The sequence below is a fragment of the Ruditapes philippinarum genome, unplaced genomic scaffold (genome assembly GCF_026571515.1).
Source record: "Ruditapes philippinarum isolate M1 unplaced genomic scaffold, ASM2657151v2 ctg16690_1_1_1_1, whole genome shotgun sequence".
In the NCBI taxonomy this organism is placed as follows: domain Eukaryota; kingdom Metazoa; phylum Mollusca; class Bivalvia; order Venerida; family Veneridae; genus Ruditapes; species Ruditapes philippinarum.
The window spans coordinates 1-12,575 of NW_026866031.1; the positions used below are offsets into that span (position 1 = coordinate 1).

Here is a 12,575-nt window from a genome sequence, read left to right on the forward strand (position 1 = left end):
GGGAGAAATAACAAAGGGGAATTCAAATATTGGAAATTTGGGGATCAAGGGTTAAATACAAGTTTTTTTAAATTCCCACTTGTTCACATTATGAAAAAAACATCACGACTTGAAATTTTTTCAAAAAAACCATTTTAAATGTAAACCCAAATATCCCCCCTATATCTATAAAATTTTTTTTATATATAATAGGGGGTATATTTTGCATATTATCGTTAAAATGATTGATAGAATTTCAAGTTCCTGTCAATACATGTATATTGTCCAGTTAATTGGATTAAATTCATTAATTAATAACCTGCCGATAACATGTGCAGCACTGCATTTTCCAAAGCTCTTCACTCATTTCTGCTGTTCCTCTTATATCATATACAGACTGTTGAGGAAGAGCTTAACCTGGGTATCATTTTATCAGTTTATGTCCCAGACCCAGATCTAAACATATCATGATATCACTGCAAAAAAATTATATCAGAAAGGAAATAAAAAAAAAATCAACAGAAGAGACTAAATCAATAAAATTTTATAATTAAGTAAATGAAACTATGAAATGAAAAATTAGTAGAAAAATACCTGTTGATTTAATGCATCATACTTAAAAATCATGACATTAAATTAATTAATTAATAATTTTACAATTTATTTTGGTAATTTTTACTTACACAAATTACATTATCACGACGTGTTAATAGCACAGACGGTGTTAACGTACAAATATCCCTTTCACAAGTAATCTGAATTTTTGTTTATTTGTATTACTATACAGCATTAAATAACAGCAGATGTCTTTTTTAATACAAAACAAAGTTGGTTTATATATAATGCAGAATTTTTTAAATGAATCTGTACTTGTCACTTGGGTCGTGTCAAATTAGCAAACAGGACGTTTCGGCCCCAAACCAAATCGTCCCCTTTGCAAAAAATCGGCCCTTAGACGTTTCGGCCCTTTTCAACGAGACGTTTAGGCCCTTTTTTATGACATTTTAAAAATGTATTTGTGTGTTTTATTTCAGGAAAGTACAATGTTTAATTGTTATGTGTTGTTTTGTATCGCTCAATTTCGTCATTTACCATTAATTACATAGTTGTTGATAATAAATGTTTGTTTCATGTAAAATTGTTCTATGTCTTTTCAATCGTTCAATTTTTTTAAATGCTTGAGGGTAATAAACAGATAAAAGGTCTGTTTTTAAAAGTGTTGGTGAAATATGTTTTGTTTTACAAAATTTCTGTTCTGTTCTGTTTGTTTTGACTACTATTTTAGCCTTATTCTATATAATATCACAAAATCATAATTTATATAATTTTTCAATTAATGCCCTCATTCCTTTTATTTGTTCATTTAAAATTCTGAAATAAAACACATAAAGGTAAGTCTTATTCTTAACTAAATATGGGGCTGATTTGGTAAAGGGCCGAAATGTCCGGGGCCTAAATGTCCTAGGTAATTTGGGGCTGATACATCTTGGGGTCGAAATGACTCAAACTCACAAATTACAGTCTAGAAATTAGAATGCTATATAGCCATATTACAAATATTGCTCTGACTGTGAAAGGGCCTACACCTGTAGTCCTACACTTGAAGCTGGACCAATTCACCAGTGCACTTGTGGGTCATACCGGATTACCCTAACCTCCGGCTTGAACCTCTCTTGAAAACTCTCAACAGGTCAAAATGGGCCAGCTGTCTATATGCGATTCCACATTGTCAGCCATGTTTTTTTCCACCAAGTGGGTCTATCTATCTATCTTCCGTTAATGTCAAACCCCTGGCTAGGGCCTAGACACTTAAAAGTGAAAGTAGTTTGTAACATGCTGCAAAGTGAAAGTAGGCCAAAATTTAAAAGTAAAATGATGAACAATTTGCAATTACACTTATTAATTTGATTGTCCCCTTTTAGGGGCCAATAGAGCTAAAACTAGAAATCCTTTAAACTTTTTCCAGGGCTAGACATTAACAGTTGTCCGACTGCCCTGGACAACCAAAAGTTTGGTCCGGGCAAGTGAATTTCAAGAGAACTTGCCCCACAGGGCAAGTGAAAAAAAATCATAAGTAAACATATTTAACCAATAATCCTTGCAAATTATGATTTCAATCTTAATTAGACTTAATTAGAATGGATCAAATTTGTCTAAACAGTAAATGCCGAAGCTCACAACAGGGGCAATTGTACATGTACACAGGCTATCTGTAAAATCAAGTTGTCTGATTAATATGTCAAAACTTCATTAACATTATTATGTCAACACCTCTAATTTAATGTGTTCAAACCCTGTTGAATTTCAAATCATAACCCTGAACTTAATTTAATTTAGCTGATATGTAAAGATTGCCAACCCTTTATCTCGAAACTTACTAATGTATGGTTGTTTTCAATTTTTTACCGGTTTAGGTCTGGGCAAGCAAGCTTTAGGTCAGGGAAGTACTTGCCTGACAGGACAACCAAACAAAAATGTTTATTTCAAGGCCTGTCTTCTACTGAACTAATATATTATGGATGATTAACAAACTTTGTCTGTAGTATTCTTAGGTAGTATTTTATAAAAAGTTTCCAGTATGAAAAAGGAAATTAGAAAGCGCGAGTTGACATGCTTTACTTGCCAGATGCACAGTAACAATGAACTAGGGCTATTTTTGAATGGTTCCGTTTTTATTATGAAGAAAAAAAAACAATCAGTGTTGTGAAACTATATAACTAGAGGGGCAAGTTGAAGTTAAGCTGGACTTGCCTTTTGGCAAGTTCATTTGAAAAATTATTTCAAACACAGAAAAACAGTTCTTTCTAGTGAGCAATTCAGGGCAGTCATGTCCCTCTTGTTTATACATGTAGAAAGTGGTTAAAAACAATTTAGTGTATAAACAATTTAGCCGGTGCATACAAGTAGAAAACGTGAATAACACTATCATGCAGAAACTTTAATGTAGCCCATTCAAACATTTCAAAAAGAATCAACATGAATCTTGGAATTCTTGCCTATCATGACAAGTTGAAGTTGTTATTTTTCTCTTTTAAACTTAGAAATTTTAACAGACAAGCGTTTAAAGAGGTGCTCCTGTGTTAATATATAGTCTTGTGTAGAATGAAACATTTGACCTTATTTTCATTTGCAGAGTTAAAATACTACAGAAGTTATGACACTATGGTTTGAAATTATCATCCTGGTATTTGCATTATCTGGGACAGAATCTCTAGACAATGGTCTGGCTCTTACACCACCGATGGGCTGGATGCAGTGGGAGAGGTTCCGATGTAATATAAATTGTACGGATGATCCGGACAACTGTATAAGGTACAGGATATTTGTTTTGTTATTTTCAGAGCCTGATTTCAACCTTAAATGGCCTATTCTATGATTTACTTAGATGTCATAACGCTATTTTATCAAATTCCAGTATTATTTTTTTGTAAAATGACTTATCAGTAAAGGAATGATGTCACCGTAACAGATGTATGGTGTGGGTTATCAAAATCTGATATGTTGATATTTTTCAAGATATTGTTTAATAATTTTAGTGTACCCTCAAAGTTGCACATGTAACACCTTTAAAAAGGCCAGTGGGCGCCCCGATTTCTGCAATTAGGTTTTGTAATAAACACTGTATTCTTTTGATATATATTATATTTGTATATTGATGAGTGCACAGGTACTTAAAACAAACTATTTTTGATGTTCTATATAGGCTATATACTATAATAAGACTACTGTAGCCTAAATGGAACATTAAAAATAGTTTGTTTCAAGTACCTGTGGATGAGTGTTTAAAGCAACTGGTTTCAAATCGCAAGCCCTTCACTACCAAAGATCCATATATCTTGCCATATGAAGGAGCTATGACAGATTCTAAAGAATATCTAGCAAGAATATTTTGTGTAAAAGTGAACATTCCATTCACTTTAAGAGGTTAATATCTATTTGAATTAATGTTGTGTTTAAGTGAGCGACTTTTTAAGACGATGGCGGATATTATGGTTTCCGATGGTTACCGTGACGCTGGATATAAGTATGTTGCTATTGATGACTGCTGGATGACATCAGAACGAGGTCCAGATGGAAAGTTGCAACCAGACCCGGTTCGTTTTCCTAATGGCATGAAACATCTGGCTGACTATGTAAGTTCTTTAAAATATCAAACATTTACAAGGTACATGAACCTGATAGGTCTAACATTTTAAAATAGTGTTCTTGTCAGTTATGTATTTTAAACATAGTTACAGTAGTGTTTTTACATTTTTACAGAATTTCTTTTTGGTATACAATATAAAGCTGCCAAGACATTTCTTATATACATTGTATCATACATCTGTTTTTTTTTAACATAACTTTAGGAAGATTAAAGTATGATATGTCTGTACACATAAAACTTCATTATCACACAACCTTGATGTTTATTATATTGAATACTAGCAGTTATATGTACATGCACTGTGATGTTTACATACAAACTTTGAATAATGTTAACAAGTGGTATATAGTGATATTGAAAACAGTATTTGCATTGCATCATTTAATGTTTAAAACTTTATTTTCCTAATTTGTTTTTCTCTCTGTAGTCATAGGATCAAGTTTACCTGTTTAAAATTTTAAGGTATTCTAGTTCTAAATAATGGCATATATTTTATTTGGTACTGTATCATTATAACATTTTTTAGGAAACTAAACTTGTATTCTTAACATGTCTTTATTCATTAATTTTTGTACAGATCCATAGCAAGGGATTAAAGCTTGGTATATATGGAGATATGGGAACAATGACATGTAAGAAATATCCTGGTAGCAAGTTTTACCTAGAGCTTGATGCCCAGACATTTGCATCATGGGAAGTGGATATGTTGAAACTGGATTGTTGCTATGCCGGTAGTCTTGTTGACGTCCAGACAGGTAACTAGTCTCCTTGACAACCATTAAAATATGTGCTACCCTTTCTTTTGTTGATTGGTATATTTTAACTATTCATATCATTTTTGGTGACAGACAATTTAGGTAATTTTGATACCCTCGACGACAGGCCTCAGATATAAGTGTCAATATAATCAGAAATAAACATAACTAGTTTGTTAGTTAGGAGAAGAACCTAGCTTTACTGTGTCAAATTTTCAGTCTCTAGGTTTAAAATTATGAAATTAGTATTGAAAAATGTTCAAAAAGTGTCTGGTTGATGGTCCCTGACCAGCAACCTTAGCTGCTGGAAAAGCGTTATATCGCAAACAACCATTTATATACAACCATATAAGTGGTCAAGAATCTAACTATTTTATAACACAGCAGACTTCCTTTATTACAGAAAAAAGAGTAATTACTTGTTAAATTGACTGTAGCTTTGAATATTGTTTATATAAACATCACAATTATCCATTGAAAAGTGACATTACAAACCTGCACTATAATAAATATATAAATAAATACATAAGACTGAAGTAAGAGATGTGATTATGCATTTCTGTATCAAGTCATAAAAATACTCTGCCTAAAAAGTGTATCAGTAAGCAACAACAATAATTTGGTATTTGTTTGATTTTATTGAATACCAAAATATATGCTACTTTTTACATAGAACATGTTTAAAGCATAATGAATGAATTATTCCACTTTATAATATGAAATCCTTTTGGCATAGCTAGTACATTTACATTTACTTACTTTCTTAGGTTATGAAACGATGAGTTTTTATCTGAACCGTACTGGCCGACCTATACTTTATGACTGTAGCTGGCCTCTGTGTGGTGGCCCAAAGGTATGGCATGATTTTATTTTCTAGCTTACAGAAGGGTTGATAGTTCTACTGTAGGTCCTACCCGTGCTTTAAACCATACAAGGATCGGCACTTTAGATCTTTTGATCGAGTGAAAAGTTGCCAACTTACACAAAAAGTGGTTGATGTAACTCAAGAATTAACATAAGAGATAGCAATAATGTATCCACTTTCCATGTATGTATGCAGGATTTCCAGCTATGAGTCAGTATTTGAATAATACAGGAAGACCGATACTTTACGCATGTTGTTGGGCCGCTTGTGAAGGTTTATACTACAAGCATAAGGTATTATATATGATGATAAATATTTGCTAGCCTATTTTCATCTCTGTCTCTATCTTATATCATGCGCATGCTTTCCATATTCTGCTCAGGGTGTGGGGTTAGGGGATTCTGTGATTGATTTTAAGGTTGCTTGATTTAAATCACTTAATATGTCTTAATAAAGTTAGCATGACATGTTAATTTAGTAGGAAAACTTTATCATGTGTTTACTGTAAATCCGGTATTTTTCGCGATGTTTTAATTTTCGCTATTATTCGCGAATCGGCTGCGTCGCGAATTCATGATGCCGCGTAAATTTTATATCATAACATACATTATAAAAAATAAATCCGATGACAATTATTTTCGAATTGTTATTAAGTTTGATTATGAATACAATAACTGATTACAAAAAAATTATTATGTGCAATGTTTTATTTACATCATAATAAAGATATGAAGCTTTACAAGCAGCTTTTTTCCAATTCATCTTCCCTCATGAATACATGTATATCAAGTAAGAAAATGCTAACATTATTTTGCGACAATATCTACAAATTTTTTCTTTTACAGTCAAATGTGAACACCTATTGTTTAGATAACAATTGATTTACGGTAAGAAAAGTGATCAACGGACAATTTACGTATTGTAGATAAAGTATTATGCACAAGTATATTACACCTTGCCAAGAGGAAACTCTGTTGCATTTATTTTGGGAATGTCCAAAAATTCAATTGTTATTTCAATATCTGAAAGACAAGATAGATAATTTGGATGATAATTTTAATTGTAAATCATTTATTTTAGGTTCTGAAGTTAATGATTTTAAATATGATATTTTGTTTTTAGAATTGAAAAGATATATTTATTTGTCAAAGAGAAAAATCGTGTTACCTACAATACCTGGTTTTAGAAATAGTCTTAAATTGGCGTGGAATATTTACAAAAATACAAATTTGACCAAACATGTAAATGAAGGATGGCAAATTGTAAGAACTTTAATAAACTAATAGGCTACACTAAATCAATTTACCCCAAACCAATATTCTTTGTTTGTTTTGAAGCTGTTGCATAATACATTATCATACATAATTGTTATACATATTATATGAAAATTGATTGAATGTTTGAATATAATGTATATTATAATTATATAAAAAATATTATTATAGATGATGATTTAAATATTATGTAGATATCATGTAAGGTATCAGAGGGATGACCCGACCCTCTCATACCTATTACGGGGTAAATAAACGGGGTTACCCAGTTGGGGCCTCAAAAAAAAAAAAAAAAAAAAAAAAAGTATATTACACCTTCTTACAAACATTTAACGTTTTTACAAATACGCTTTTGCAGACAATAAATACATTTAACGAATGATAAAACAACCCGTTCATAACAAGTCAATTACATGTTTGTATGTATATTTTATATACAAAATAAATAAATAAATACATAAATAACTGTCTCTTATTTACACTATTAACATTTACCGTGAATAAGTGCGGCACAGCATGGACATTAACGTAAACCTACCCTGTTATATTACGGAAATAAACAATCGCGAATAAATATTTCTGACCCTGCCATCGCGAATTCATAATTACGCGAAAAAATCTTGGGATGGGGTTTTCGCGAAAAAAAGATCACGCGAAAATAAAGTGATTTACAGTACTTAAACCTTTTCTACTGAAAGAAGACTTCAGAAGGGGAAGCCTGTCAGTAAAGGCCATCTTTTTGTCTGCCTTTTATAAATAATGGTGAAAGTCTCTTGTTTATTTAATGACATTCAACAAGAAAAAATCTGCTACTCCTTTTGCCATTGCTGAACACAGTGACAGTTCAGTGGTTTTTCTCATTTTTCTGGGAAGAGGCTTTAGGCTCTTGATTTTAGAAAGAATTATGGCTAAAATTCCAAATTTAGGAAAAAAGAAGCTGGTGTAAGGTCTAAGTTTTAGGAAATCTGCATGATTGTAAAGAAAATTTCCTTGGGAAAGAGGAGGCCTTTTATAGGCCTTTATTATATTAGATGAAAAATCACTGCATTTATGTTTAATTTTGTTTTCCCCCAATACATTATGGTATTTGCTAAAACAGATTTAAGTACATGTAATTTAGCTGTGATATTACAAATTATGTAATGATTATAAAATAACTAATAATGTAAAAATCTGTTTAATATTATATCCTAATTCCTCTCATTATTTCAGCCAGACTACAAGGCTATTGCCAAACATTGTAACATGTGGAGAAATTACAATGACCTACAGGATGCTTGGAAATATGGTTAGTATTTACCGAATTAGCTTGAAATGATTAATTAAAACTGTGAGGCCTAGTGGTTATAGCACAGTTGTTCGGGTCATTCACATAGAACCGTTTGCCATTCACAGCTAAAAATGCCAAAGATAGTCCATGTTTATGGCAAATGAGAAGTTTTTTGAAAACTAAAATATGGTAGCATTTCTGAGGCGTAATATTAAGATAAAGAATTAAATAAATACCAGTTTGATCAATATGTTTATCATATATTACATTGTACAACTTTGATTATTTTTTTTCTAGTATATGCAGCCATTGATTTCTATGGAAACAACACGGCTCATTTTCAGGAGGTAGTTGGTCCTGGTGCTTGGAATGACCCAGATGAGGTACATCTTTTCTATTGTGATCTTACAAATATCTTATTTGTCTGAATACTTTAGCTTGACAGTGAAGCATATTCTTGTAACTTTACTTATGTTAATAACGTTTTGAGTTCTCTTTCTTGAACTAACAAGCACCAAGTCATTTGAAGACATATGGTTAGAGTTTGAAGGAAATTTCCTGATTTGTTAAAAGGAGATTCCTTAATATGTAGACTAAGGCAGGTTATCATACCAAGGTTCTTCTTAGTAACTCAGATTTGTGCTTAAATGTCATATATCCGGTTGATTTATGCATATTTTAATTACAGATCTATACTTTGCATGTACTAGTATCTGGAAGATTTCAGTTACAGATTTTTAGTGACATCAAATTAAGAGTTGGGTTCAATTTTATTTAATTCTCAAAAACATTTTAAGATGTAAGGAATATTTCATAGATTACAATACTAAAATAAAATTGGTTTCATTTGATTACAGTTGATTGTTGGTGATTTTGGTTTAAGTTACGACCAGGAGCGTGTACAGCTTGGGATGTGGTGTATGATGGCCTCGCCGTTGTTTATGTCCGTAGATTTACGTAACATTCGCCAGACTTCTAAAGATCTGCTTTTAAACAAGAATCTCTTGAGAATACACAGTGACGAACTGCTTGTACAAGCTTATAGAATATCAAAGGTAAATGCATTGGATTTTAGCTCCAATTTAAATCTTATATCTAGGTAGTTGTGTATCTGAATTATGTACTATTGATAAATAATGATCAATGAGTACGACTGTTTTAAAAAAAAACATAAATACTTTGATATCATTGTGAAACATGATGAATGGTATTTAATGTACAATCTTATCACAGGGTGAAAAATATTCAGCCTGATAGCAACTCAAACCCTAGACTCTCAGAATACCATTCTACAGTTCTTCTGACTGAGCTTAACTTGGCAGCTCACACATTTCCTCAACTATAAGTGAACAGTTTTATACTGTGATATTGTCCCCTGTTATTTTGAAATTTTATCTCAAATTTCTAATGAGTAGAAAATAAAAGGTGAATTGACATGGAGCTTTATACCATTACATTACTGTGTTTGGCGCCAAATGTTGTAGGAAGAGAAAAATGTGTAGCTTGACCAGTGCTACCAACACATTTCCTCCCCTATTAGTGAACAGTTCTATACCAAGACATACCCTTATCAATCAGATAATCACAAAACATATGCATACATGTGAACTTTTTTCAATGTTCAAGTGGAAAATTTACCTCAAAAAGAGGGATTTTTTTTAATTGACAATAGCCATAGAAGGAAATTTTGAAATGAAAAAGAGGGAGATTTCTTAATTTTTTTAAAACACCCCTTATTCTAAGAAAAATATTTTAAAGGAGAAAGAGGGAGTCTCCAGCTCAAATTGGGAGAGTTCACATGTATGCATATGAATCACATCTAGGACTTGAACTGTTGAATTGACAAATATTTCTGTCAATGTCAGGGTACTAGTTATTTTCATACATTTATAAGAATGGAGAGGAAATGTGGTACTATGCATTAAAAGCAGCACATGTTTGTATAACCACATTGACAGGGACACTTAACCCATTGAAAATACTGAAATATGAAAGTTTTTGAAAGAGAAGATAATATTCTAAATAATACACAATCTGATTTGAACAATTATTTTTTTAACCTTTTTATCGTCTAGGACAATCTGTTTGAAGTATGGCTCCGACCATTACGAAGTCAGTATTTCAGTGATGGAAGTTTCGCTGTAGCTGTTCTCAGGCATGATGATTATGGTATGCCTTTTCCATTCATTACCACCCTGCAAGGTCTGGGTATGAAGAATAAAGCAGGATATAAAGTGACGGAAGCTTTCGATGGCAAAAATATGGGAAAATTCCTTCCACAAGACCAATTAAGATTTCCGGTTAATCCAACTGGAATCTTTCTTGTAACATTGACTCCTATAAGTTGATTGAAATTTTTATTTAGAATAGGAATGATTTTTTTTTTTGAAGGTCAGCTTTGGTCAGTTTGACTGATTGACTGATCAATTAAAGCTATAAATACACTAATCAGAAATCCAAATATCCATAAATAGAAAGGAAACACATCTTTAGTACTGTACATCAATAGGAAGGAAAGTTTAAAACATCTGTTACAATGCACATTCTTTACAGTAAAGAAATTTACATTTTGTTATTTCATGATTGTATCAGTTTGGCTATATGTCTGCTTGAAATCCCATAGATTAAAAGTTAAAAGTTAAGTAGTCGCAAATTAAAGCATAAGAAATAGAAGATATTGAATGAGAGTAAGTTCATAACTGAATTTATTAAACCAGTTGAAATTAAACCAGTTGGATAAAATACATCAAACTCCTCACAGCGGTTACGTCATGCTTTGCTACTTTAACCACTGCCACCACTGAAATCACGTGATGATAGTTGTATCATGTGACAAAAACATGGCGGCCAGTTTCAGAACGCCAAGGATCCCATATCAAACTGGCAGATTTATAATTACATCCCTCCAGACAAAATAAGTTCAAGACACACAATTTGTTATCACTTTAAAACAAGTGCCGGATCAAATCTTTTTGTGCAATCGTTCAATAACTGTTTATATTCTGCCATTGTTTACTATGCATACGGTGTCACAGTGAAAATATCTTTTGTTATGTTTACAAAAAAATTTTCATACGTATAATTTTTTACTTTCTTGTAAATTAAGCATAACTATTTAACGAAAGAAAACTAAAATGATATAAAGTATTCTATTCTAAAATTAAAAGTGAAAAAAATATATCCGCCTATATTCGACCGAATTTACTTGTGGTGGCAGTGGTTACTGTACAGATCAGGGGAAGTAACCGCTGCGAGGAGTTTGAAAATACATGTACTCAATTAATAAATTCAGCAATAAATCTAAACAAATATAATGTTATATTTATCACATATCCCAATAAAGACTGTTTAGAGTGCAAAGGATCATTTTTAATTGATGCACCTTTAGTGTAATGCTAACATTTAGCACATCTTTACAGAATGTTTGTATAACCCAAATGGCGTCATATTAAAATATATCACGGCCGTTCAATACCATTTTTACGGAGTTGAAAAATTGGCAGTGGTATGTGTAAGTCCTTTAAGCAACAGCGAAGAGTTTATTGGCATTTGAACAGGATTAAAAAAGCACTGATAAATGGGATATTAACTTACTGGAAATTTCTTATTTCCTGTACTGAATTTATATTATAAACTTGCCATCCAATTTGGACTGATCTATTTTTAATCTATAGGATTTGAAAGTGTATTTGTAAAAAAAATACTCAGCAACATAGAGTATATTGTTTTACTAGAACTTAAAGTCCTTAGCTAATGCAAATCTTGTCTAAATCATTTCTGCAATATTATTGCATAGTCAATACATGTGTTTTATTTTGTGCTTTTATATAGATTTTGTGCATTGTTCACATTTCCACAGTGCTAGTTGTTTGTACATTTTGTATTTTGATAAGGTAAAGAAGTTATATTCATCTTTTGAGTTTTACATATAGTGCAATATATTATTTTATTTTATGGTGTTATAAAGAAATGGAAATAACACTTTTATTGAAATCGAGTTTTTGTGATTTTATGAGGAAACATAAATTTTTACGAACAATGTTGAGCATTTTTTTCACATTTGTTCATACAAATTTTTAAGTCAAATTACATGTACACAAATACACCTGTACTAAAAATATTATGCATTATAGATGGATCATGTTGATAATTCAATATGTACTTTATGTTTTGTTGTTGTTCATGGTGCTAGATTTATCTTGTTTTATATTGTTTTTCTATTCAAAGGCTTTGAACTTGCTAGTATACTTTTCTTATTCAAATACAAAATTTAAATTCATGCTGC

The 12,575-nt window shown here is 31.5% G+C and overlaps 1 protein-coding gene across 3 annotated transcripts; it reads left to right on the forward strand.

The window, feature by feature from the left end:
- The first annotated feature begins 684 nt into the window (after nt 1-684).
- Nucleotides 685-12,265, forward strand: LOC132731067 (alpha-N-acetylgalactosaminidase-like). Of its 3 annotated transcripts, none has more exons than XM_060717178.1 (9): nt 685-729; nt 3,113-3,291; nt 3,938-4,112; nt 4,704-4,881; nt 5,942-6,039; nt 8,233-8,308; nt 8,588-8,673; nt 9,148-9,345; nt 10,366-12,264. In XM_060717178.1, exons 2-9 carry the CDS (start codon nt 3,134-3,136, stop codon nt 10,636-10,638), a joined length of 1,242 nt encoding a protein of 413 aa, XP_060573161.1. In that variant the 5' UTR covers nt 685-729; nt 3,113-3,133; the 3' UTR covers nt 10,639-12,264. The 3 variants fall into 3 exon arrangements, with proteins under 3 accessions (XP_060573161.1, XP_060573160.1, XP_060573162.1); XM_060717177.1 differs by having other exon boundaries at nt 697-806; nt 10,366-12,265; XM_060717179.1 differs by lacking the exon at nt 5,942-6,039 and adding an exon at nt 5,649-5,734 and having other exon boundaries at nt 697-806.
- The last annotated feature ends 310 nt before the right edge of the window (nt 12,266-12,575 follow it).

What these genes read in the sequence shown, in the direction of transcription:
- LOC132731067 (XM_060717178.1), top strand. Translation starts at nt 3,134, where the DNA reads ATGACACTATGGTTTGAAATTATCATCCTGGTATTTGCATTATCTGGG. An exon ending in TCTTGTTGACGTCCAGACAG is followed by an intron (nt 4,882 to 5,941) that starts GTAACTAGTCTC and finishes GTATGTATGCAG; the next exon opens with GATTTCCAGCTATGAGTCAG. An exon ending in GTTTATACTACAAGCATAAG is followed by an intron (nt 6,040 to 8,232) that starts GTATTATATATG and finishes TCATTATTTCAG; the next exon opens with CCAGACTACAAGGCTATTGC.